The sequence below is a fragment of the Salmo salar genome, chromosome ssa07 (genome assembly GCF_905237065.1).
Source record: "Salmo salar chromosome ssa07, Ssal_v3.1, whole genome shotgun sequence".
In the NCBI taxonomy this organism is placed as follows: Eukaryota; Metazoa; Chordata; class Actinopteri; order Salmoniformes; family Salmonidae; genus Salmo; species Salmo salar.
The window spans coordinates 5,740,935-5,766,662 of NC_059448.1; the positions used below are offsets into that span (position 1 = coordinate 5,740,935).

The 25,728-nt window shown below is 46.5% G+C and overlaps 1 protein-coding gene across 2 annotated transcripts; it reads left to right on the top strand.

Annotated features, from left to right (window-relative positions):
* Positions 1 to 5,507: 5,507 nt before the first annotated feature.
* tmem179ba (transmembrane protein 179Ba) lies at positions 5,508 to 21,300 on the top strand. Of its 2 annotated transcripts, none has more exons than XM_014206385.2 (5): positions 5,508 to 5,949; positions 15,661 to 15,857; positions 18,633 to 18,770; positions 19,424 to 19,502; positions 20,249 to 21,300. In XM_014206385.2, exons 1-5 carry the CDS (start codon positions 5,842 to 5,844, stop codon positions 20,405 to 20,407), a joined length of 681 nt encoding a protein of 226 aa, XP_014061860.1. In that variant the 5' UTR covers positions 5,508 to 5,841; the 3' UTR covers positions 20,408 to 21,300. The 2 variants fall into 2 exon arrangements, with proteins under 2 accessions (XP_014061860.1, XP_014061859.2); XM_014206384.2 differs by lacking the exon at positions 5,508 to 5,949 and adding an exon at positions 7,347 to 7,633.
* Positions 21,301 to 25,728: the final 4,428 nt, after the last annotated feature.

Genomic DNA, 25,728 nt, shown 5'->3' on the forward strand with positions numbered 1-25,728 from the left:
ATTTCCTATAGGTTTCGTCATGGTTCTACTTCAAGTCATGTTCTCAAATTGTTCTGACAATGTTAAGAAAACGTTCAATAAAAAAAACCTAAAGAAAACTTTAATAACATTCAGAGGACGTTCTAAGAATATTTTAAAAACTCAGAACGTTCTCAGAACGTTAAGAAAACTTTCCATTAAAAAAAAGCACAAGAAATTGTAAAGTAACGTTCAAAGAATATTCTAATAATGTTATTTAAAAACATATACATTCCTTCCTCAGAATAAAAAAAAAACGCTCTCTATTTTGTTAAAATTTCTACTGGCCCCCGGACATGGTGTAGTTTTAAATGCACTGGGTTCCTGAAGAGCCTATAGAGTTCCATGTAGTCATGGCTCTGTGTAATACTGCGTTTCCCGGAGTCTGTTCTGCACTTAGGGACTTTGAAGAAACACTTAGTGGCAGAGTGAATGTATTAAAACATGATGGTATTAAAAAGCAGCTTTATTCTTATATTCATTGCATTCATTTTTGCATTCATTTTTGTTTCTAAAGTCTGTTATTTTGTTAAAACGTTTTTTTTTTTACATCTCAAAATAGGATGCTGCCCCTTTAAGACAATTGTGTTCCTAACGAGATATATATATAGCTGGCTACAGTAGGCTAGCCATTAGCCATAACAAATGCTAAAGTGTATTTTTGTAGGTTTATTCATGCAGATTATCAACAGTAGCTATCATATTGCTAGTATGTTCAATATTGAAGGTTTACTTTTGTAAATCACTTTCCCTAAAATAAATACGCTTAGAGAGTAAATTGGTGTTTTTTTCTCCCTTCTTTTTGTTTAAGGTATAGATCAAATTCTGTACTGTAATTACTCGAGAAGTTATAAATAACTCGCCGGAGCGTAGTGGTGCTTGAATGAACGGCCAATCATATTACTCAAATACGAACAGCATGACTTTTCTGGGTGTAGGTATCAATGGTAGACTGACCCAAGAGCTAAACGTTGAACCGGAATGCAAAAATGCGCTGAGAAGTCACTGGCCCGGCAAATGCCGTCTCGCCACATGATTTCCAGCGGCTCTGTTGTATTTTAGCTTCCGTCCGGGTGGCACAGTGTACAAAAGATTATAGGTTCAAATCACACTGATGCCATGTCACGATACAAAATAAATGTGCTTGCATGTTTAATGCCCAAGGAAATGAATCTCCATGTGTCCTATGTGCTTGGATATATATATTTTTTTAAAAGTTTACCCAAAACAAGCTTGCAACGTTATTGAAAGCTTTATTAAAACACGTTACGAAAATAAATAAAAACCTATAATTTCAGTTCTAAGAGCTTTAATATAACCTCCCAGGGAAACGTTCAAGGAATCAGAGTAAAACGTTCTCAGAACGTCCCTGCAACCTAAAAATAAAGGTTCCCAGAACAGGAGAAATGTTCACTTCTGCTCTCAAAACATAAAAAAAAAAAAATTCCCCTTTTACTGGTCAGGAAACGTAGGACTTCGTTCCCACAACCAATGTCAAACCAAAAACACACATTCCCACAACTTTTAAGGAACCAACTGTGTTTGTTTCGTTTCTACTTTGATAGTGAGCTCAACCATTTCTCAGGCAAACTATTGGGCTTTTATTAATTGGCTTAAAAATGTATAGCTGATGCTCTCCCTCTCTCTGCCTCCTCCCCTTTCCCTGATGCTCTCCCTCTCTCTCCCTCCTCCCCTTTCCCTGATGCTCTCCCTCTCTCTCCCTCCTCCCCTTTCCCTGATGCTCTCCCTCTCTCTCCCTCCTCCCCACTCCCTGATGCTCTCCCTCTCTCTCCCTCCTCCCCTTTCCCTGATGCTCTCCCTCTCTCTTCCTCTTCCCCTCTCCCTGATGCTCTCCCTCTCTCTCCCTCCTCCCCTTTCCCTGATGCTCTCCCTCTCTCTCCCTCCTCCCCTTTCCCTGATGCTCTCCCTCTCTCTCCCTCCTCCCCTTTCCCTGATGCTCTCCCTCTCTCTCCCTCTCTTCCCCTTTCCCTGATGCTCTCCCTCTCTCTCCCTCCTCCCCTCTCCCTGATGCTCTCCCTCTCTCTCCCTCTTCCCCTTTCCCTGATGCTCTCCCTCTCTCTCCCTCCTCCCCTTTCCCTGATGCTCTCCCTCTCTCTCCCTCCTCCCCTCTCCCTGATGCTCTCCCTCCTCCCCTCTCCCTGATGTTCTCCCTCTCCTCCCTTCTCGATGCTCTCCTCCCTCTTCCCCTCTCCCTGATGCTCTCCCTCTCTCCTCCCCTTTCCCTGATGCTCTCCCTCTCTCTCCCTCTTCCCCTTTCCCTGATGCTCTCCCTCTCTCTCCCTCTTCCCCTCTCCCTGATGCTCTCCCTCTCTCTTCCTCTTCCCCGCTCTCTCCCTCTCCCTGATGCTCTCTTCCCCTCTCTCTCCCTCTTCCCCACTCCCCTGAGCTCTCTCCCTCTCTCTCCCTCTTCCCCTCTCCCTGATGCTCTCCCTCTCTTCCCCTCTTCCCCAAACCCCTGATGTTCTCCTTCTCCCTTCTCATTGTCTCCTCCCTCCTCCCCTCTCCCTGATGCTCCCCCTCTCTTCCCCTCTCCCTGATGCTCTCCCTCTCTCTCCCTCTTCCCCAAACCCCTGATGCTCTCCATCTCCCTTCTCATTGTCTCCTCCCTCCTCCCCTCTCCCTGATGCTCTCCCTCTCTCTCCCTCTTCCCCTCTCCCTGATGCTCTCCCTCTCTCTCCCTCTTCCCCTCTCCCTGATGCCCTCCCTCTCTTCCCCTCTCCCTGATGCTCTTCCTCTCTCTCCCTCCTCCCCTTTCCCTGATGCTCTCCCTCTCTCTCCCATCCTCCCCACTCCCTGATGCTCTCCCTCTCTCTCCCTCCTCCCCACTCCCTGATGCTCTCCCTCTCTCCCTCCTCCCCTCTCCCTGATGCTCTCCCTCTCTCTCCCTCTTCCCCTCTCTCTCCCTCTCTTCCCCTCTCCCTGATGCTCTCCCTCTTCCCCTCTCTCTCCCTCTCTTCCCCTCTCCCTGATGCTCTCCCTCTCTCTCCCTCTTCCCCAAACCCCTGATGTTCTCCATCTCCCTTCTCATTGTCTCCTCCCTCCTCCCCTCTCCCTGATTCTCTCCCTCCTCCCCTTTCCCTGATGCTCTCCCTCTCTCTCCCTCCTCCCCTTTCCCTGATGCTCTCCCTCTCTTCCCCTTTCCCTGATGCTCTCCCTCTCTCTCCCTCTTCCCCTCTCCCTGATGCTCTCCCTCTCTCTTCCTCTTCCCCGCTCTCTCCCTCTCCCTGATGCTCTCCCTCTTCCCCTCTCTCTCCCTCTTCCCCACTCCCTGATGCTCTCCCTCTCTCTCCCTCTTCCCCTCTCCCTGATGCTCTCCCTCTCTTCCCCTCTCCCTGATGCTCTCCCTCTCTCTCCCTCTTCCCCAAACCCCTGATGTTCTCCTTCTCCCTTCTCATTGTCTCCTCCCTCCTCCCCTCTCCCTGATGCTCCCCCTCTCTTCCCCTCTCCCTGATGCTCTCCATCTCCCTTCTCATTGTCTCCTCCCTCCTCCCCTCTCCCTGATGCTCTCCCTCTCTCTCCCTCTTCCCCTCTCCCTGATGCTCTCCCTCTCTCTCCCTCTTCCCCTCTCCCTGATGCCCTCCCTCTCTTCCCCTCTCCCTGATGCTCTCCCTCTTTCTCCCTCCTCCCCACTCCCTGATGCTCTCCCTCTCTCTCCCTCCTCCCCACTCCCTGATGCTCTCCCTCTCTCCCTCTTCCCCTCTCTCTCCCTCCTCCCCTCTCCCTGATGCTCTCCCTCTCTCTCCCTCTTCCCCTCTCTCTCTCTCCCTCTCTTCCCCTCTCCCTGATGCTCTCCCTCTCTCTCCCTCTTCCCCAAACCCCTGATGTCTCTCTCCCTATCTCTCCCTCTCTCCCCTCTTGGCTCTCCCCCTCTCCCTCTTCCCCAACCCTGATGCTCTCTATCTCCTCTCTCTCCTCCCTCTCCCTGATGCTCTCCCTCTCTCTCCCTCTTCCCCTCTCCCTGATGCTCTCCATCTCCCTTCTCCCTCCCTCCTCCCTCTCCTATTTTTCTCCCCTCTCCCTGATGCTCTCCCTCTCTCTCCCTCTTCCCCAAACCCCTGATGCTCTCTTTATCTCCCTCCTCCCCTCTCCCTGATGCTCTCCCTCTCTCTCCCTCTTCCCCTCTCCCTGATGCTCTCCCTCTCATCTCCCTCTTCCCTCTCCTGAGCTCTCCCTCTCTATCCCTCCTCCCCTTTCCCTGATGCTCTCCCTCTCTCTCCCTCCTCCCCTCTCCCTGATGTTCTCCCTCTCCCTTCTCATTGTCTCATCCCTCCTCCCCTTTCCCTGATGCTCTCCCTCTCTCTCCCTCCTCCCCTCTCCCTGATGCTCTCCCTCTCTCTCCCTCTCTCCCCTTTCCCTGATGTTCTCCCTCTTCCCTTCTCATTGCTCTCATCCCTCCTCCCCTCTCCCTGATGCTCTCCCTCTCTCTCCCTCCTCCCCTCTCCCTGATGCTCTCCCTCTCTCTCCCTCCTGCCCTCTCCCTGATGTTCTCCCTCTCCCTTCTCATTGTCTCATCCCTCCTCCCCTCTCCCTGATGCTCTCCCTCTCTTCCCCTCTCCCTGATGCTCTCCCTCTCTCTCCCTCCTCCCCTCTCTCTCCCTCCTCCCCTCTCCCTGATGTTCTCCATCTCCCTTCTCATTGTCTCATCCCTCCTCCCCTCTCCCTGATGCTCTCCCTCTCTTCCCCTCTCCCTGATGCTCTCCCTCTCTCCCTCCTCCCCTCTCCCTGATGCTCTCCCTCTCTCTCCCTCTCTTCCCCTCTCCCTGATGCTCTCCCTCTCTCTCCCTCCTGCCCTCTCCCTGATGTTCTCCCTCTCCCTTCTCATTGTCTCATCCCTCCTCCCCTCTCCCTGATGTTCTCCCTCTCCCTTTTCATTGTCTCATCCCTCCTCCCCCTTCCCCATCACTCTCCCTCCCCCTCTCCCCCTAATTGTTTTCTTAGCCAATATTGGGATTTTGGGGTCTCCAACAAGCCTCCATTGCGCATCTAGAAATAGAGCAACCACCACAATATCCATGTAAAATGATCTGATGAGATTATCATTCAATTCTTCACATCATGACAGGGCAGGTCAAAGAGTTGTTCTAGATAGTTATGGTTTCAGTGGCGGTTCTAGACCATTTCAACTGGGGGGGGAGCCAAGCTGGGCCCAGTTGTACTGTTAGAGGGGCCAGTTACATTAGACGTTATTGTTGTCATATCGTTTTCTTCACTGCATTAGCAGGCAAAATATCATGTTCATAATCATTAGTGTTCCGCGTTGCCACTGTCTAATAACGGATGTAAAAAAAAGAACGATAGCAAAAAAATAGTTATGTAAAAATTATTTCATACTCCACATTTAGGGGGGCCACAAGGGGGTCCAAAATTGTTGTCACAGGGGCACTGCCCCCCCCCAGAACCGCTAGTGTATAGTTTGTATTGGACATTTCTCGATTTCAGCGGATGCACCAGTGGTTTTTTAACTGTGTCGAATGCGCGCTTCGGAGGCAGTTCCGGAATGTTGTTATAAACGGTTAGAGCGCGTCCCGGTTGTCGTCTAGGCTTCGTCTGTCAGTCAGGCGGTCCGTTAGATCCCGGAAAGAGAGAGAGAGAGATAGAGAGAGATATATATTTAGAGAGAGAGAGAGAGAGAGAGAGAGAAAGAGAGAGAGAGAGAGAGAGAGAGAGAGCGAAAGAGAGAGAGAGAGAGAGAAAGAGATATATATATATATAAATATATAAATATATATATATATATATATATATAGAGAGAGAGAGAGAGAGAGAGAGAGAGAAAGAGAGAGAGGGTTTGAGTAGGGGACGATGATGGCAATAGCGAAGATACCGTGGCTACTTTTCCTTGAGATGGGATTGTACGCCAGTTGCTTCGTTTGTGGAATCGTCACGGCAGCTTCTCTCACTATCACACAGGTAAAGAAAGTTAAAAAAACTTTGTCTTCTCGTGTTAACTTTGCAAACACTGGTAGGCTAATGTTGACTTAGTGTTTCGACTGGCTGTCTGCTTTGGACTGACTGTTATGTCGCAGTTGTACAAGTTTACTTTGATTTACTTTCCAAGCGGACATTTCTTTATTTGAATCACCAGATAAAATGAGTTTGACTGGGGGAGTAGTATAGTAGCCTAATGTAATGTCTTATGATTGAATAAGCGTATTGTACATTAGGAGAAAGTAGGACTTCTGAAAGTGTATGATACTGGTCATATGACCGACTGCCTCGCTGCTTTCTCCTAATGCTGCACCAGTTTCACCATCCTAATTCTATTTTGTACCAGTATGGGTACGGGAAAACCCACTTAAAACCGTTTAACTCTATATTCATTCGACCAAGGCAGGGCCCTTTAGTGGCAAATGTAACTTTTTTTGGGCGACCAAATTCACATAAAATGTGAGTTATAAATGCATCATTCTACTTGAAAGCAAGTCAAATAAACTATAGCTCTGTTATATGTGTGTAATTTCTGTTTACCCTTATTAAGTTTTGTTTTTGCGTCTTTAACTTCCGGTTTTGTACACCAGATTCAAACAGCTGAAACAACAGTATTTTTGGTTATGGAAAATATATTTCACAGCGGTTTAGTGGGGTACAATGATTATCTACACGATACTAATGTTATTTTCACGTAAACTGAAATTAGGCAAACTATTAAGAGTTTTAGCAAACAGGAAATGGCTTCTCTGTGGCTCAGTTGGTAGAGCATGGTGTGTGCAACGCCAGGGTTGTGGGTTCGGGGGCCAGTACAAAAAAAAAAATGCATGAAATGTATGCAATCACTACTGTGAGTCGCTCTGAATTAGAGCGTCTGCTAAATGACTGTAATGTAAGTAGAGTAATTTTGGCATAGTTTAAGCTATTTAGTCTCAAGTTCATGTTCAATCTACAATAGCCCACTGGGCTACATTCTATAGTGACACATGACCTCTCTTACAAACAGCTTTCATTTGTTCCTAAAATATCAGTCCTGGAAGTGTAGCTAAAGGTGTGACAGTCATCTGTAACGTGGAACTAAAACCCAAGAGCTCTGATAGACATTTATCATGTGATCTGGCTGCGGTCTCCTGGTGTCAAATTATAAACCGCATGCTTTGAGTCAAGAGCAAAATGACCGACAGACAGACAGACAGACAGACAGACATAGAGAGAGAGACATAGAGAGAGAGAGAGAGAGAGAAGGGGTGTCAATTGGGTATGCAAGCTCAACACCAACCATTTAAAATAGGCTACTAAAATCATTCCAATCCCGATTAGAAGACAAATGTAGTTTAGCTGTATTAGAAGGACTGACTTGGCTTTAGGACCATGCAGACGCCTGGGCGCGGGAGGGAAGGCCATTTGTATGGCTGTCTTTATGAATAGCAGAGATCTGTATATAAGGACGAGATGCTTATGTCTCTGCCCTAACAATATGAGTCATTGTTCCAAAGACGGGAAAGAATGCAACAAGCTTAGGTCCAAAATAAGCCCATTGAAACGCAATGGCGCTTATTTTGGACAGAGTTTGGTCAGAGTGAAACCTCTCGCTTCGCCTCTTCCTCTCTGTGGAAAGCATCGGCTGCAGAGAATAGCGGTGAACTTTTCTCAACACATCACAAAGGTAAACATGTCTATAGTAGATGGCTTTGGCTAGGTAAGTGCTGATTGATTTTACATGAAAATAGTGGACTAAACGCCACTCCATGCTGAAGGAAGTTTATGGAGCCCAGGCTTTGTGGAATCTAGCTCCAAATACATCGATTTGACCACAGGGGCGTGTATTCATGGATGCTAAGGGAAGCCAGACTTCCTCCAAAACTTGCGTCTGTTTCATAATTTCCCTTCAATTCCCAAGTGGCTTTTCTCAACGGAGAAATCACTCAGAGCGAGGGAAACAGCACCCCTCTGTCTCGGTATGTGTAACCCATGATGCTGTCTGGCCCGTAGCTTTGAATTCAATAGTAAGGGAAGCCAGCTAGCATTTGGCCTCTCTTGATAATAAAATGTTTTATAATACCCAATCAGCGTTGAGCTGAGCTGAGTGAGCTCAAATGTGAATGGTCCTGAAACAGCAAAATAAATGTCAAGGGATGCCAGTTTGGATTTGGCTTCACACCAATCAAATCACACCAAAGTCAAATGTCATTGTTAGCTTCTCTATGTTGTTGTCCTGCATTAGCTAAGCAGCAGCTGAAAATCAAGGAGAATGGAAGGCCGACCCCCACACACACACACAAAAACAAAGTAATACATTTTTTTTTGTCACTCAGTCCGGCTTTCAACTTACTCTTGAAAGTTGTGATGGTAGAATGCACAAGGTGACATTTCTATATTGGGTAGTACATTATCAGTTCCTCTTGTCAAGTCAGTCATTACAGACCTTAGAGAGATATGTGTAACTTGTCAGAAATGTCCAGATCAACTAGTCCATGTCAGCTAACCTTTTTTAGCTAGGTTTTTTTAACCCATATATATTGTTGTAATGTTTGAGTCAGTCAAATATCACATGAATACATATTAGGCATGGCAAAAATGTATAGAATTGCAGCAAAAAAATGCTTTAAAACAGCAACATTTTCTTTGCACCACATGACAAAATGTGTAGAATTGCAAGAAAATAAGCTTCAAACCTTCAACCTTCTCTCCGCCTACCAGAGGGGTGTTTTTATTTTACCTTTATTTAACTAGGCAAGTCAGTTAAGAACAAATTCTTATCTTCAATGATGGCCTGTTGCTGCCTTGTTCAGGGGCAGAACGACAGACTTGTACCTTGTCAGCTCGGGGATTCGATCTTGCAACCTTTCGGTTACTAGTCCAACGCTCTAACCACTAAGCTACCTGCCGCCCCTACACTCTAACCACTAGGCTACGCTGCCGCCCCTTCGCTCTAACCACTAGGCTACCTGCCGTCCCTACCCTCTAACCACTAGGCTACCTGCCGCCCCTACACTCTAACCACTAGGCTACCTGCCGCCCCTACACTCTAACCACTAGGCTACCTGCCGCCTCTACACTCTAACCACTAGGCTACCTGCCGCCCCTACACTCTAACCACTAGGCTACCTGCCGCCCCTACACTCTAACCACTAGGCTAACTGCCTACCCTACACTCTAACCACTAGGCTACCTGCCGCCCCTACACTCTAACCACTAGGCTACCTGCCGCCCCTACACTCTAACCACTAGGCTACCTGCCGCCCCTACACTCTAACCACTAGGCTACCTGCCGCCCCTACACTCTAACCACTAGGCTACCTGCCGCCCCTCCACTCTAACCACTAGGCTACCTGCCGCCCCTCCACTCTAACGACTAGGCTACCTGCCGCCCCTACACTCTAACCACTAGGCTACGCTGCCGCCCCTACACTCTAACCACTAGGCTACGCTGCCGCCCCTACACTCTAACCACTAGGCTACGCTGCCGCCCCTACACTCTAACCACTAGGCTACCTGCCGCCCCTACACTCTAACCACTAGTCTACCTGCCGCCCCTACACTCTAACCACTAGGCTACCTGCCTACCCTACACTCTAACCACTAGGCTACCTGCCGTCCCTACACTCTAACCACTAGGCTACCTGCCGTCCCTACACTCTAACCACTAGGCTACGCTGCCGCCCCTACACTCTAACCACTAGGCTACGCTGCCGCCCCTACACTCTAACCACTAGGCTACGCTGCCGCCCCTACACTCTAACCACTAGGCTACCTGCCGCCCCTACACTCTAACCACTAGGCTACCTGCCGCCCCTACACTCTAACCACTAGGCTACCTGCCTGCCCTACACTCTAACCACTAGGCTACCTGCCGCCCCTACACTCTAACCACTAGGCTACCTGCCGTCCCTACACTCTAACCACTAGGCTACCTGCCGCCCTCCACTCTAACCACTAGGCTACCTGCCGCCCTCCACTCTAACCACTAGGCTACCTGCGGCCCTACACTCTAACCACTAGGCTACCTGCCGCCCCTACACTCTAACCACTAGGCTACGCTGCCGCCCCTACACTCTAACCACTAGGCTACGCTGCCGCCTCTACACTCTAACCACTAGGCTACGCTGCCGCCCCTACACTCTAACCACTAGGCTACGCTGCCGCCCCTACACTCTAACCACTAGGCTACGCTGCCGCCCTACACTCTAACCACTAGGCTACCTGCCGCCCCTACACTCTAACCACTAGGCTACCTGCCGCCCCTACACTCTAACCACTAGGCTACCTGCCGCCCCTACACTCTAACCACTAGGCTACCTGCCGCCCCTACACTCTAACCACTAGGCTACCTGCCGCCCCTACACTCTAACCACTAGGCTACGCTGCCGCCCCTACATTCTAACCACTAGGCTACTTGCCACCCCCTACACTCTAACCACTAGGCTACCTGCCAGCCCCTACACTCTAACCACTAGGCTACCTGCCAACCCTACGCTCTGACCACTAGGCTACCTGCCGCCCCTACACTCTAACCACTAGGCTACCTGCCGCCCCTACGCTCTGACCACTAGACTACCTGCCAGCCCTACACTCTAACCACTAGGCTACCTGCCGCCCCTACGCTCTAACCACTAGACTACCTGCCGCCCCTACATTCTAACCACTAGGCTACCTGCCACCCCTACGCTCTAACCACTAGGCTACCTGCCGCCTCTACACTCTAACCACTAGACTACCTGCCCCCCTCCATTCTAACCACTAGGCTACCTGCCCCCCTACGCTCTAACCACTAGACTACCTGCCGCCCCTACGCTCTAACTACTAGGCTACCTGCCGCCCCTCCGCTCTAACCACTAGACTACCTGCCGCCCCTCCATTCTAACCACTAGGCTACCTGCCGCCTCCACGCTCTAACCACTAGGCTACCTGCCGCCCCTACGCTCTAACCACTAGGCTACCTGCCGCCCCTACACTCTAACCACTAGGCTACCTGCCACCCCTACACTCTAACCACTAGACTACCTGCCGCCCCTCCACTCTTACCACTAGGCTACCTGCCACCCCTACGCTCTAACCACTAGACTACCTGCCGCCCCTACACTCTAACCACTAGGCTACCTGCCACCCCTACGCTCTAACCACTAGGCTACCTGCCGCCCCTCCACTCTAACCACTAGACTACCTGCCGCCCCTCCATTCTAACCACTAGGCTACCTGCCGCCCCTACGCTCTAACCACTAGACTACCTGCCGCCCCTACACTCTAACCACTAGGCTACCTGCCGCCCCTACGCTCTAACCACTAGGCTACCTGCCGCCCCTACGCTCTAACCACTAGGCTACCTGCCGCCCCTCCGCTCTAACCACTAGACTACCTGCCGCCCCTCCATTCTAACCACTAGGCTACCTGCCACCCCTACGCTCTAACCACTAGACTACCTGCCGCCCCTACACTCTAACCACTAGGCTACCTGCCACCCCTACGCTCTAACCACTAGGCTACCTGCCACCCCTACACTCTAACCACTAGACTACCTGCCGCCCCTCCATTCTAACCACTAGGCTACCTGCCACCTCTACGCTCTAACCACTAGACTACCTGCCGCCCCTACACTCTAACCACTAGGCTACCTGCCGTCCCTACGCTCTAACCACTAGGCTACCTGCCGCCCCTCCACTCTAACCACTAGGCTACCTGCCGCCCCTCCACTCTAACCACTAGGCTACCTGCCGCCCCTACGCTCTAACCACTAGACTACCTGCCGCCCCTCCGCTCTAACCACTAGGCTACCTGCCGTCCCTACGCTCTAACCACTAGGCTACCTGCCGCCCCTACGCTCTAACCACTAGGCTACCTACCGCCCCTACGCTCTAACCACCAGGCTACCTGCCGCCCCCACGCTCTAACCACTAGACTACCTGCCGCCCCTACACTCTAACCACTAGGCTACCTGCCACCCCCACGCTCTAACCACTAGGCTACCTACCGCCCCTACGCTCTAACCACCAGGCTACCTGCCGCCCCTATGCTCTAACCACTAGGCTACCTGCCGCCCCTCCGCTCTAACCACTAGGCTACCTGCCGTCCCTACACTCTAACCACTAGACTACCTGCCACCCCTACACTCTAACCACTAGACTACCTGCCGCCCCTCCATTCTAACCACTAGGCTACCTGCCACCCCTACGCTCTAACCACTAGACTACCTGCCGCCCCTCCATTCTAACCACTAGGCTACCTGCCACCCCTACGCTCTAACCACTAGACTACCTGCCAGCCCTACACTCTAACCACTAGGCTACCTGCCGCCTCTACACTCTAACCACTAGACTACCTGCCGCCCCTCCATTCTAACCACTAGGCTACCTGCCAGCCCTACACTCTAACCACTAGGCTACCTGCCAGCCCTACACTCTAACCACTAGGCTACCCTGCCGCCCCTACGCTCTAACCACTAGGCTACCTGCTGCCCCTCCACTCTAACCACTAGGCTACCTGCCGTCCCTACACTCTAACCACTAGGCTACCTGCCGCCGCGCCACTCTAACCACTAGGCTACCTGCCCTGTGCTAAATGACTCAAATGTAAAAATGTCAAATGTAAGGCACTGCCATAGGCTTTCTCAAGCAAGCTAAACTGCCGAGGTTACTGCCTGTATGAAAAATATATTCCATTATATTATATAACTAATTGATATTATGGTTTCGATAAACTAATCTTAAATGGCATTTGTTTTTTATTGACTGAATATATATGTGGCAATTTAGAAATTAGGATTTGTTATCTGTAATGTTATGATAAATTCGGCATTGTTGGCATATATGCCTAAATAATTGGATTGTGTTCCTTAAAATATATGTATTTTTTAATACCAGTACTCAAGTTCAATTTAATTTATTATAGCAGAACCTAAGAATAATTATTGTGTTCTGTTCATAAATATGGATTATCCTTGTAAAGAAACAATGTAGAATTGCATTAAAAAAAAAAATTGAATAAAAAATTCATATTTTTCTAAACTTTCAGACAAAGTCAGGCGCCCATGTCTGAGCTAGTACGTAGCAGCTAATATCTTGTATGACATGTCTTTGTAGAAAGTCCCCTATTATTGACTGGGGTGAATGTTCAGTCTCCTATTGACTGGGGTGGATGTTCAGTCTCCTATTGACTGGGGTGAATGTTCAGTCCTCTATTATTGACTGGGGTGAATGTTCAGTCTTCTATTGACTGGGGTGAATGTTCAGTCCCCTATTGACTGGGGTGAATGTTAAGTCCCCTATTGACTGGGGTGAATGTTCAGTCTCCTATTGACTGGGGTGAATGTTCAGTCCTCTATTATTGACTGGGGTGAATGTTCAGTCCTCTATTGACTGGGGTGAATGTTCAGTCCCCTATTGACTGGGGTGAATGTTCAGTCCCCTATTGACTGGGGTGAATGTTCAGTCCCCTATTGACTGGGGTGAATGTTCAGTCCCCTATTGACTGGGGTGAATGTTCAGTCCCCTATTGACTGGGGTGAATGTTCAGTCCCCTATTGACTGGGGTGAATGTTCAGTCCTCTATTGACTGGGGTGAATGTTCAGTCTCCTATTGACTGGGGTGGATGTTCAGTCCCCTATTGACTGGGGTGAATGTTAAGTCCCCTATTGACTGGGGTGAATGTTCAGTCCCCTATTGACTGGGGTGAATGTTCAGTCTCCTATTGACTGGGGTGAATGTTCAGTCTCCTATTGACTGGGGTGGATGTTCAGTCCTCTTTATTGACTGGGGTGAATGTTCAGTCCCCTATTGACTGGGGTGCATGTTCAGTCTCCTATTGACTGGGGTGAATGTTCAGTCTCCTATTGACTGGGGTGGATGTTCAGTCTCCTATTGACTGGGGTGAATGTTCAGTCTCCTATTGACTGGGGTGAATGTTCAGTCCCCTATTGACTGGGGTGAATGTTCAGTCTCCTATTGACTGGGGTGAATGTTCAGTCCCCTATTGACTGGGGTGAATATTCAGTCCCCTATTGACTGGGGTGAATATTCAGTCTCCTATTGACTGGGGTGGATGTTCAGTCTCCTATTGACTGGGGTGAATGTTCAGTCTCCTATTGACTGGGGTGAATGTTAAGTCCTCTATTGACTGGGGTGAATGTTCAGTCCCCTATTGACTGGGGTTAATGTTCAGTCCCCTATTGACTGGGGTGAATGTTAAGTCCTCTATTGACTGGGGTGAATGTTCAGTCCTCTATTGACTGGGGTGAATGTTAAGTCCCCTATTGACTGGGGTTAATGTTCAGTCCCCTATTGACTGGGGTGAATGTTAAGTCCTCTATTGACTGGGGTGAATGTTCAGTCCTCTATTGACTGGGGTGAATGTTAAGTCCCCTATTGACTGGGGTGAATGTTAAGTCCTCTATTGACTGGGGTGAATGTTCAGTCCTCTATTGACTGGGGTGAATGTTAAGTCCCCTATTGACTGGGGTGAATGTTAAGTCCTCTATTGACTGGGGTGAATGTTCAGTCCCCTATTGACTGGGGTGAATGTTCAGTCTCCTATTGACTGGGGTGAATGTTCAGTCCTCTATTATTGACTGGGGTGAATGTTCAGTCTCCTATTGACTGGGGTGAATGTTAAGTCCCCTATTGACTGGGGTGAATGTTAAGTCCCCTATTGACTGGGGTGAATGTTCAGTCCCCTATTGACTGGGGTGAATGTTCAGTCCTCTATTATTGACTGGGGTGAATGTTCAGTCCTCTATTATTGACTGGGGTGAATGTTCAGTCCCCTATTGACTGGGGTGAATGTTCATTCCCCTATTGACTGGGGTGAATGTTCAGTCCCCTATTGACTGGGGTGAGTGTTCAGTCCCCTATTGACTGGGGTGAATGTTCATTCCCCTATTGACTGGGGTGAATGTTCAGTCCCCTATTGACTGGGGTGAATGTTCAGTCCTCTATTGACTGGGGTGAATGTTCAGTCTCCTATTGACTGGGGTGAATGTTCAGTCCCCTATTGACTGGGGTGAATGTTCAGTCTCCTATTGACTGGGGTGAATGTTCAGTCCCCTTTATTGACTGGGGTGAATGTTCAGTCCTCCTATTGACTGGGGTGAATGTTCAGTCCCCTATTGACTGGGGTGAATGTTCAGTCTCCTATTGACTGGGGTGAATGTTCAGTCTCCTATTGACTGGGGTGAATGTTAAGTCCCCTATTGACTGGGGTGAATGTTAAGTCCCCTATTATTGACTGGGGTGAATGTTAAGTCCCCTATTGACTGGGGTGAATGTTCAGTCCTCTATTATTGACTGGGGTGAATGTTCAGTCCTCTATTATTGACTGGGGTGAATGTTAAGTCCCCTATTGACTGGGGTGAATGTTCAGTCCCCTATTGACTGGGGTGCATGTTCAGTCCCCTATTGACTGGGGTGAATGTTCAGTCTCCCTATTGACTGGTGTGAATGGTGCTATAGCAACAAAGGTGATAATGGCTGGAGTCAATGTTGCTTGTTATCGCTGTTCCTCGCAGCATGTTAAAAGTTTTAAATGATGTATAAATTCACAAATGAAGCTTTGCCATACCCTGGTTTAGCTGAAATGATGCCCCTGAGAGACAGAGAAACACAAACAAACAGAGACAGACGGACGGACGGACGGACAGTTATTTGATGCACTATGACTGGTGATCTCTCTCTCCCTCTCTACCCCTCCCCATCTCTGTCCAGGGGAGTTTCAGGGGTCGCTGTATGCTGTATGGAACAGTGACCCACAACTCTTCATCAGACTCCATATTGGTCCAGACCTCCAGCTCTCCTTCGCTCTGTTACTTTGTCTCTGCGATCTCAGTGTGTGTAGCCGTGTTCTGTTTCTCTATATCACTATACTGGATATATACATGCTGCCTGGATGGAGGGGTTAACAGGTGAGTGTTTCTCTATATATCACTGTACATGTCTATCTATATACAGTGCATTCGGGAAAGTATTCAGACACCTTGACTTTTTCCCTATTGTGTTAGGTTACAGCCTTATTCAAAAATGGATTCAATCATTTTTTCCCCCCCTCATCAAATCTACAAACAATACCCCATAATGACGAAGCAAAAACAGGATTTTAGAAATGTTTGTTAATAAATAAAAAACTGAAATATCACATTTACATAAGTATTCAGACCCTTTACTCAGTACTTTGTTAAATCACCTTTGGCAGTGATTACAGCCTCGAATCTTCTTGGGTAGGACGCTACAAGCTTGGCATACCTTGGCACACATTTTTCTCTGCAGATCCTCTCAAGCTCTGTCAGGTTGGTTGGATAGCAAAGCTATTTTCAGGTCTCTCCAGAGATGTTCGATCGGGTTCAAGTCTGGGCTCTAGCTGGGCCACTCAAGGACATTCAGAGACTTGTCCCGAAGCCACACCTGCGTTGTCTTGGCTGTGTGCTTAGGGTCGTTGTCCTGTTGGAAGGTGAACCTTCGTCTCAGTCTGAGGTCCTGAGCGCTCTGGAGCAGGTTTTCATCAAGGATCTCGCTTAGCATTCAGGCCAAAGAGTTCAATCTTGGTTTCATCAGACCAGAGAATCTTGTTTCTCATGGTCTGAGAGTCTTTGGGTGTCTTTTGGGAAACTCCAAGCGGGCTGTCATGTGCCTTCTACTGAGGAGTGGCTTCTGTCTGGCCACTCTACCATGAAGGCCTGATTGGTGGAGTGCTGCAGAGATGGTTGTCCTTCTGGAAGGTTCTCCTATCTCCACAGAGGAACTCTGGAGCTCTGTCAGAGTGACCATCGGGTTCTTGGTCACCTCCCTGACCAAGGCCCTTCTCCCCCTGATTGCTCAGTTTGGCCGGGTGGCCAGCTCTAGGAAGAGTCTTGGTGGGTCCAAATTTCTTCCATTTAAGAACGATGGAGGCCACTGTGTTCTTCGGTACCTTCAATGCTGCAGATCTGTGCCTCGACACAATCCTGTCTCTAAGCTCTACGAAGAATTCCTTTGACCTCATGGCTTGGTTTTTGCTCTGACATGCACTGTCAACTGTGGGATCTTATATAGACAGGTGTGTGCTTTTCCAAATCATGTCCAATCAATTTAATGTACCACAGGTGAACTCCAATCAAGTTGTTGATACATCTCAAGGATGATCAATGGAAACAGGATGCACCTGAGCTCAATTTCGAGTCTCATAGCAAAGGGTCTGAATTCTTATGTCAATAAGGTATCTGTTTTTTATTTAATCAATTAGCAAAAATGTCTAAAAACCTGTTTTCGCTTTGTCATAATGTGGTATTGTGTGTAAATTGCTGAGTATTTTTTAATCCATTTTAGAATAAGGTTTTAACATAACAATGTGGAAAAAGTCAAGGGGTCTGAATACTTTCCGAATGTACTGAACATGTTGCCTGTGACAAATTGACAATTTTGCTTCATGTTTAAACTGCCATTTTAACTTCATCTTTTTTTTCCATTAAAACAATTTTAAAAAAAAATCTAAATTCCATGTCAATTCACAATGCAGAACAATGGTCCTATTACTATAACCGCTAGGGTCGAGCAGTGACCTTATATCTACCTCCGTCAGATGCCGTAGCCGAGTCACTTTCAAGGGTTTGTTTGTTTGTCTGGAAGGGTAAACTACAGCTACAGGGACGAAAACCTTCTCTGGAGATGGTTTCAAAGCGCCACTGAACGGGTACTTCTAAAGCGAGACTAACAGCCATCACTAAGCAACCAAAACTGTCAAATCAAATAATCTGGAACGGAGGAGGCTGATTAGTTGTCGTACTTCCCGAGAACACAAACACCGGCATCTTTCATAGCGAACTAGCGAGGGACGGAGATAGAGGGGAACAGTATAGGCAGGTCGGCCACCAGACTGACAGTCAGAACCGTGCGCTAGGCCTATCTGTGTCTCTTAACGGAACGCTGTATTTCGCATTGAACAAACTAGGATCTTCTACACTCAACAGACCGAAGACTGAACACACACATCATTAGCAAAGAGAAAGAGAAAGCTGCACTGTGATTTTAATATACGTTAAAGGAATACTTCAGGTCCGTTATCTTCTTCCCCAGAGTCTGCTGAACTTGTGAATACAATTTGTATGTCTCCAAGTTCAGTATGAAGGAAATTAATAGGTAGTTACGCGAGACAATGCTAACTAGTGTTAGCGTGCAATGACTGGAAGTCTATGGGTATCTGCTAGCATGTCATTAACAAGGTTTCTTTTCATTTAAAAGTTTAAATTCGCTAGTCAGAAAAGTCCTTATAGCCCTCTCCCACTAGAATGAACGATATGCATCTTCTAATGCTCTCTATTGATAGGCTAGGTGCCTGTCAGTCACAAAGCCAGCCATGTCCCGCCTCTCGGTACCTGTGTTAATAGGCTAGGTGCCTGTCAGTCACAAAGCCAGCCATGTCCCGCCTCTCGGTACCTGTGTTAATAGGCTAGGTGCCTGTCAGTCACAAAGCCAGCGATGTCCCGCCTCTCGGTACCTGTCTTAATAGGCTAGGTGCCTGTCAGTCCATGTACTTATGCGTAGATGTTGCCATTTTTAACCCATTATTATGTGCATTGTGCAACATTCCACAATGTCTGTCTAACCTTATGACCTGTGAGTGTGTGTGTGTGTGTGTGTGTGTGTGTGTGTGTGTGTGTGTGTGTGTGTGTGTGTGTGTGTGTGTGTGTGTGTGTGTTTCCTTCCAGAGAGCGTCTATGGCTGAACGTGACCCTGGTGATGTGTAGTGTGTTTCTCTTCTTCCTCCTGTTGACGGGCTGTATGTTGAAGAGAGGAAGAGACTCTCTGTGTGACTCTGTCCTACACACTGTCCCCAACATCACCAGGTACCATACACATCTACCTAAACTTGTATTAGGAGTAGCTTTTCTTCATATAAAATCTATAAATGGTTTGAGTACTGCTACTACCACCAATACAACTCTAAATGGTTTGTGAGTACTGCTACTACCAATACGACTCTAAATGGTTTGTGAGTACTGCTACTACCAATACAACTCTAAATGGTTTGTGAGTACTGCTACTACCAATACAACTCTAAATGGTTTGTGAGTACTGCTACTACCACCAATACGACTCTAAATGGTTTATGAGTACTGCTACTACCACCAATACGACTCTAAATGGTTTGTGAGTACTGCTACTACTACCAATACGACTTTAAATGGTTTGTGAGTACTGCTACTACTACCAATACGACTCTAAATGGTTTGTGAGTACTGCTACTACCACCAATACGACTCTAAATGGTTTGTGAGTACTGCTACTACCAATACGACTCTAAATGGTTTGTGAGTACTGCTACTACCAATACAACTCTAAATGGTTTGTGAGTACCAATACAACTAGACTTCTTATTTAGATGTGTCATGTTTTCAGAACTGTGTGGGCAGTAGAGTGTGTAAACTTAGATGTTTGTAAAGTGTGTAAACATTCCTATTGCAAATGAATGAATTCTGGATTTACTCCCTCCATCTAGCTGTGAAGAGGCTCAGTCTAGGACCTGGATCAGTCCTTACACTGGAACACAGTTCTACACTGGACTATACAACGCTGGGGTCAGTATTAACAGACAGTACTACACTGGACTATACAGGGCTGGGGTCAGTATTAACAGACAGTACTACACTGGACTATACAGGGCTGGGGTCAGTATTAACAGACAGTACTACACTGGACTATACAGGGCTGGGGTCAGTATTAACAGACAGTACTACACTGGACTATACAGGGCTGGGGTCAGTATTAACAGACAGTACTACACTGGACTATACAGGGCTGGGGTCAGTATTAACAGACAGTACTACACTGGACTATACAGGGCTGGGGTCAGTATTAACAGACAGTACTACACTGGACTATACAGGGCTGGGGTCAGTATTAACAGACAGTACTACACTGGACTATACAGGGCTGGGGTCAGTATTAACAGACAGTACTACACTGGACTATACAGGGCTGGGGTCAGTATTAACAGACAGTACTACACTGGACTATACAGGGCTGGGGTCAGTATTAACAGACAGTACTACACTGGACTATACAGGGCTGGGGGTCAGTATTAACAGACAGTACTACACTGGACTATACAGGGCTGGGGTCAGTATTAACAGACAGTACTACACTGGACTATACAGGGCTGGGGTCAGTATTAACAGACAGTACTACACTGGACTATACAGGGCTGGGGTCAGTATTAACAGACAGTACTACACTGGACTATACAGGGCTGGGGTCAGTATTAACAGACTTATCTGACATCATCACACCACCCCATCTTCTTCTTCTTCTTCTCTCTCTCCAGACTGCGGTGTGGGTGAACTTCTTTTTCTGGATTCTGATTGGCGTGCTGGTGGTGATCCAGAGAGGTCAAGGGTCCGAGTTCAGAATGACGGTGGCCGACCCCTTAGCCACGCCCTCTGAGACAGAACCTTTCTTCCCACGCCCGGCCCGGCCCCAGTGACTCATAACGGTCTCGCCTTACGACCTGTTGGCTAGACACATGTGGATGTGCGCAAACACATGACGGAGACACGCAGACACACACACACACACACACACACACACACACACACACACACACACACACACACACACACACACACACACACACACACACACACACACACAACTGCTCCTGGGGTCAGTGTCTATGCAGATCTCTGGTTCTGAGTACTGCGCCCCAGTGAGCATCCATAGTCCTTTCTCTGTGGTCCCTCCATCCACAGTCCTTTCTCTGTGGTCCCTCCATCCACAGTCCTTTCTCTGTGGTCCCTCCATCCACAGTCCTTTCTCTGTGGTCCCTCCATCCACAGTCCTTTCTCTGTGGTCCCTCCATCCACAGTCCTTTCTCTGTGGTCCCTCCATCCACAGTCCTTTCTCTTCCTATATTCAGGGAGAGAGGTGTACAGTAGATGCGTGACTGTGTGTGTGTGTGTGTGTGTGTGTGTGTGTGACTGACTGACAGGGACATCAATCTTCTCAGATAATATCAGTGCCATGCACTGTGTGTGTCTGTGTGTCCCACTACGGACCACTGCCAAACCAAGACTACTGCACCACAGTCAGCTTTCAGCAACTGTCCTACAGACAGACAGACAGACAGACAGACAGACAGACAGACCTTATAATGCCATCCTGACTACTAAGACACAAAGCAACCATTTTGTTACTGCGTTCCCTTTCTGCCTGCACTTACTTAGATTTTTTTTTTATTATTAAAAAGCAAACACATGTATTTTGTTTGAGTGAATGAATTATTGTTGCCATTGCTGATACTGTATTGTTGAATCTTTTTACAAAACTTTATAAAAACAGGTATCGACCATCCAATAAAGATACATTTTGTTTGTCGGATATTCTTAATTCTTTCATTCGTTTTTTTGTTGTTCTGTATTTCATTCTGGGTTTGGCAACCTTAATGCTGCTGTAGGCTTCCAAGGATTGACAGGCTTTTTATCTAGCACTAAACACACCAGGAGTTTCGACTGGACAGATTGGGAATCATACTGAAAATGATGGAGGGTGTAAAGCCTAATTAGACCCTCTGATAGCCCCTTCAATCGAGTCAGCAAGACTTCAGAGCGAAGTGCTATCCCGACACGCACTGCGATACGTTTGGAGTTTGCGCATTTTCATATAAAATAACAGAGAGACATTACAACATTTTATATGCCGTGTGCAGTTGTTTGTCTGATTTCAAGACTTGACACATGTAACAGACAAAATACTTCCCAAATTAAATGTTTAATAACTGTGTTACTGAGGTTTATACCTTATAAAACGTGAACGAGAACAGATTAGGATTGAATGGCGGGGACCCGGTTACCGAGATTTACCGCCCCAAACCACTCCCTTTCCCAGGTTAAATAACAGCGAGAAACCAGGAAAATTATAATACATTATTTATATGAACAGCATGGCGTGAAATGGAACTGCTAAATGATAAATGCTAAATGCTATGTCTAAATCTGACTTCTCCCACGTCTACATGATAAATCAACGTTTAGGGTGTGGGGACACACAGCCCATCTCAGTATGGAGAGCAGTTCACAATGCATGTGTAGACCAATCATCTCATCATTGTAACTTGTTGTATTGTGACAGGTAGACCTACATTTTCTGCAGCAGTTTTTTAATTGTAAAGATTCGTTTAATTTTTTTCTATTGCAGCTGCAGACTTTTAAAAACAGCCTATCGCTCGTCTTTCTCTCTCCATCCAAAATAGACAATCCTGTTCTAGATTGATATATAGTCCTATACAGTGCCGATTTTAGCATGTAAATCTTGGTGGGGCAAACTAAAAAAATATATGTTTTGGGGGGATGCCAGCAAAGCCACTACACAACACAAAACTAAGCAATACATAAACAATACAGTAACTGCACTAGAACGGTGACAAACGGTGCCCGCAAACTGTTAGGGCCTACAGTACATAAAGCTGGTCCCAACAGCAGAGTCCCAACAGCAGTCCCAACACCTTACCACTGCTACACCTGGCTATCAGTGGAGCCTTGTCTGGCAGCCAAACAGTTCATTCAGCTTCATTTAAAAACATAGCTGATATGGCTGATTGCTTAAACAAATGTGGTTTCTACTGACAATTAAGATGTGCAGACAATGAGCAGATAAAGGACAATCTGTAATTTAGATTAAGACATTAATGAGCGAGCTAGGGCGGATGTAGTCAATATAACTATTTGTTCAGCACTTTTGAAATGTACAGCGACAGAATTCAGAACATGGGCTGTTCTTACAGTATTCTCCCTGTACACCAAGTCAGAACTATAGAATAAATATAGGGGGCATATAAGCAGACAATAACAGGTCTTACAATATTTAATGATGACATTTCTCTAAAACAGGCTATAGGCTAAATGTGCACCACCAAGTCAGCACAGTAGGCTAAATTATATGGTGAAAATGGACCAAATTACAGTGCATTCAGAAAGTATTCAGACCCCTTCACTTTTCCCACATTTTGTTACCTTACAGCCTTAAATAAACATTTTCCTCATCAATCTACACACAATACACCATAATGGCAAAGCAAACACTGTTTTTTTTTCAAATGTGTAAAAATAAAAAAAAATATTTACAGTATTGCTATGAGACTTGAGCTCAGGTGCATCATGCTGTGGGGATGTTTTTCAGTGGCAGGGACTGGGAAACTAGTCGGATCGAGGGAAAGATGAACGGAGCAAAGTACAGAGAGATCCTTGATGAAAACCTGCTCCAGAACACTCATGAACTCAGACTGGGACGAAGGTTCACGACCCTAAGCACATAGCCAAGACAATGCAGGAGTGGCTTTGGGACAAGTCTCTGAATGTCCTTGAGTGGACCAGCCAGAGCCCGGACTTGAACCCAATCGAACATCTCTAGAGAGACCTGAAAATAGCTGTGCAGCGACGCTCCCCATTCAACCTGACAGAGCTTGAGAGGATCTGCAGAGAAGAATGGGAGAAACTCCCCCAAATACAGGTGTGCCAAGCTTGTAGCATCATACCCAAGAATACGAGGCTGTAATCACTGTTAAAGGTGTTTCAACAAAGTACTGAGTAAAGGGTCTGAATACTTCAATTCTCTTTTATTTATAAATTAGCAAACATTTCTAAAACATGATTTTGCTTTGTCATTATGGGGTATTGTGTGTAGATTGATGAGGGGGAAAAAACGATTGAATCAATTTTAGAATAAGGCTCTAACGTAACAAAATGTGGAAAAAGTCAACAGGTCTGAATACTTTCCGAATGCACTGTATTAGAATGAGGCAAATGGACTACTAACAGCTTACTACACAACATACACTTAGTATTACTTTCTTAGCTACAGTATACATATCTCCCTGGCATATTACATCATTTATGCAGCAGCATACAAGACATTTCTGAACTCACAGTTGTGCTGTGCTCTCTTGAACAGAACAGGTGGTCCTTCTTGGCTGCAAATTTTGTCATCAAAGTCTGGGATTCTCTGGATTCATGGTGCTTTCAAAACAACTGGGAACTCGAAAACACAAAAAAACTAAGTCGAATCATGGCGTCCGTGATCTTCAGGTTGGAGTTCTAGAAAAAGGCAGAGTTGGATGACCATTCAAAACGTATTTTCCAAGTCGGAGCCCGTTAAATATATATATATATTTGTTTTCCCCCAGAGTTCCCAGTTGTCTTGAACTCACTGAAGTCTGACATTTCCCAGTTCTGAGTTTCGAGTTGTTGGATTGACAGCATGGCCAAGGTTGAATATTTATCCTTTTAAACTTGTAAAAGAGACCCTCAAACCCATACTTTGACCACACAACAACTCCACTGAATAGCAGGCTATTGATTGTTTTGCAAAATCTTGCAGTTAGCCACTGATTCCTTCCAAACCAACTCATTGTTGAATTTGTGATTTCCAACTTATTGTGTAATGTTTATGGGCAATGAGCACCGCTACATTTTATCTATAATTTCGCTTCATAATTTATCTTCATATGACAAGGATTGAAAAGGATTTGTCAGTAGATTGTCGACTTGATTCATGATGATGACTGCTTGTCTAGCTTGCTAGCTAAGACTTTGAAAGTGTGACGTTGACATGATCAGTCCAATCAAAGCTACGGTAGATATAACGTGAATAGACGTAATTATATCTGTGGCCAATGACCTTGAACCTTCTTGGATGAGCACTTCTAATGTAACTCTACGGCAGCACCGAAGGAGCTTGAATTTTCTAGCTCTACCTGTAGATTTTGCGGTGACTTAGTGTCCACATGAGTGACAGAACACTGAGCCAATCACGGTGCAACTAGAGAACATTACCAACCCCTAAGCTCTGTATCTTCCATTGGCTGCCCCACCACCACAGAAAGCACTGAGCTAGACTAAAATCAATGCATTTTGGAGCTGCTTTACTCAAGAAAGAAAAGTAGACCATGTTTGTATGCGGCTTTATTAAGTCCATTTTTTGTTTTTTGATTGTTTGCAAACTGATATGTGACACGTATTAATGCCAAAATAACTAAACAGGTTGGGCTCAAAACAGGTGGGGCTCTGCCCTGAATGACAGGTCGCCTCTGGCCCTATATAGATGTCCTAGTCATCCATATATATATATATATATATATATATCTTGAAGGCGGAAGTTTACATACACTTAGGTTGGAGTCATTAAAACTCATTTTTCAACCACTCCACACATTTTTTGTTAACAAACTATAGTTTTGGCAAGTCAGTTAGGACATCTACATTGTGCATGACAAGTAATTTTTCCAACAATTGTTTACAGACCGATTATTTCACTTATAATTCACTGTATCACAAATCCAGTGGGTCAGAAGTTTACATACACTAAGTTGACTGTTCCTTTAAACAGCTTGGAAAATTCCAGAAAATGATGTCATGGCTTTAGAAGCTTCTGATAGGCTAATTTACATCATTTGAGTCAATTGGAGGTGTACCTGTGGATGTATTTCAAGGCCTACCATCAAACTCAGTGCCTCTTTGCTTGGCATCATGGGAAAATCAAAAGAAATCAGCCAAGACCTCATTATGTGGATATATTGAAGCAACATCTCAAGACATCAGTCAGGAAGTTAAAGCCTTGGGAGCAAATGGCTCTTCCAAATGGACAATGACCCCAAGCATACTTCCAAAGTTGTGGCAAAATGGCTTAAGGACAACAAAGTCAAGGTATTGGAGTGTCCATCACAAAGCCCTGACTTCAAACCTATAGAAAATTTGTTAGCAGAACTGAAAAAATTGCGTGCAAGCAAGGATGCCTACAAATCTGACTCAGTTA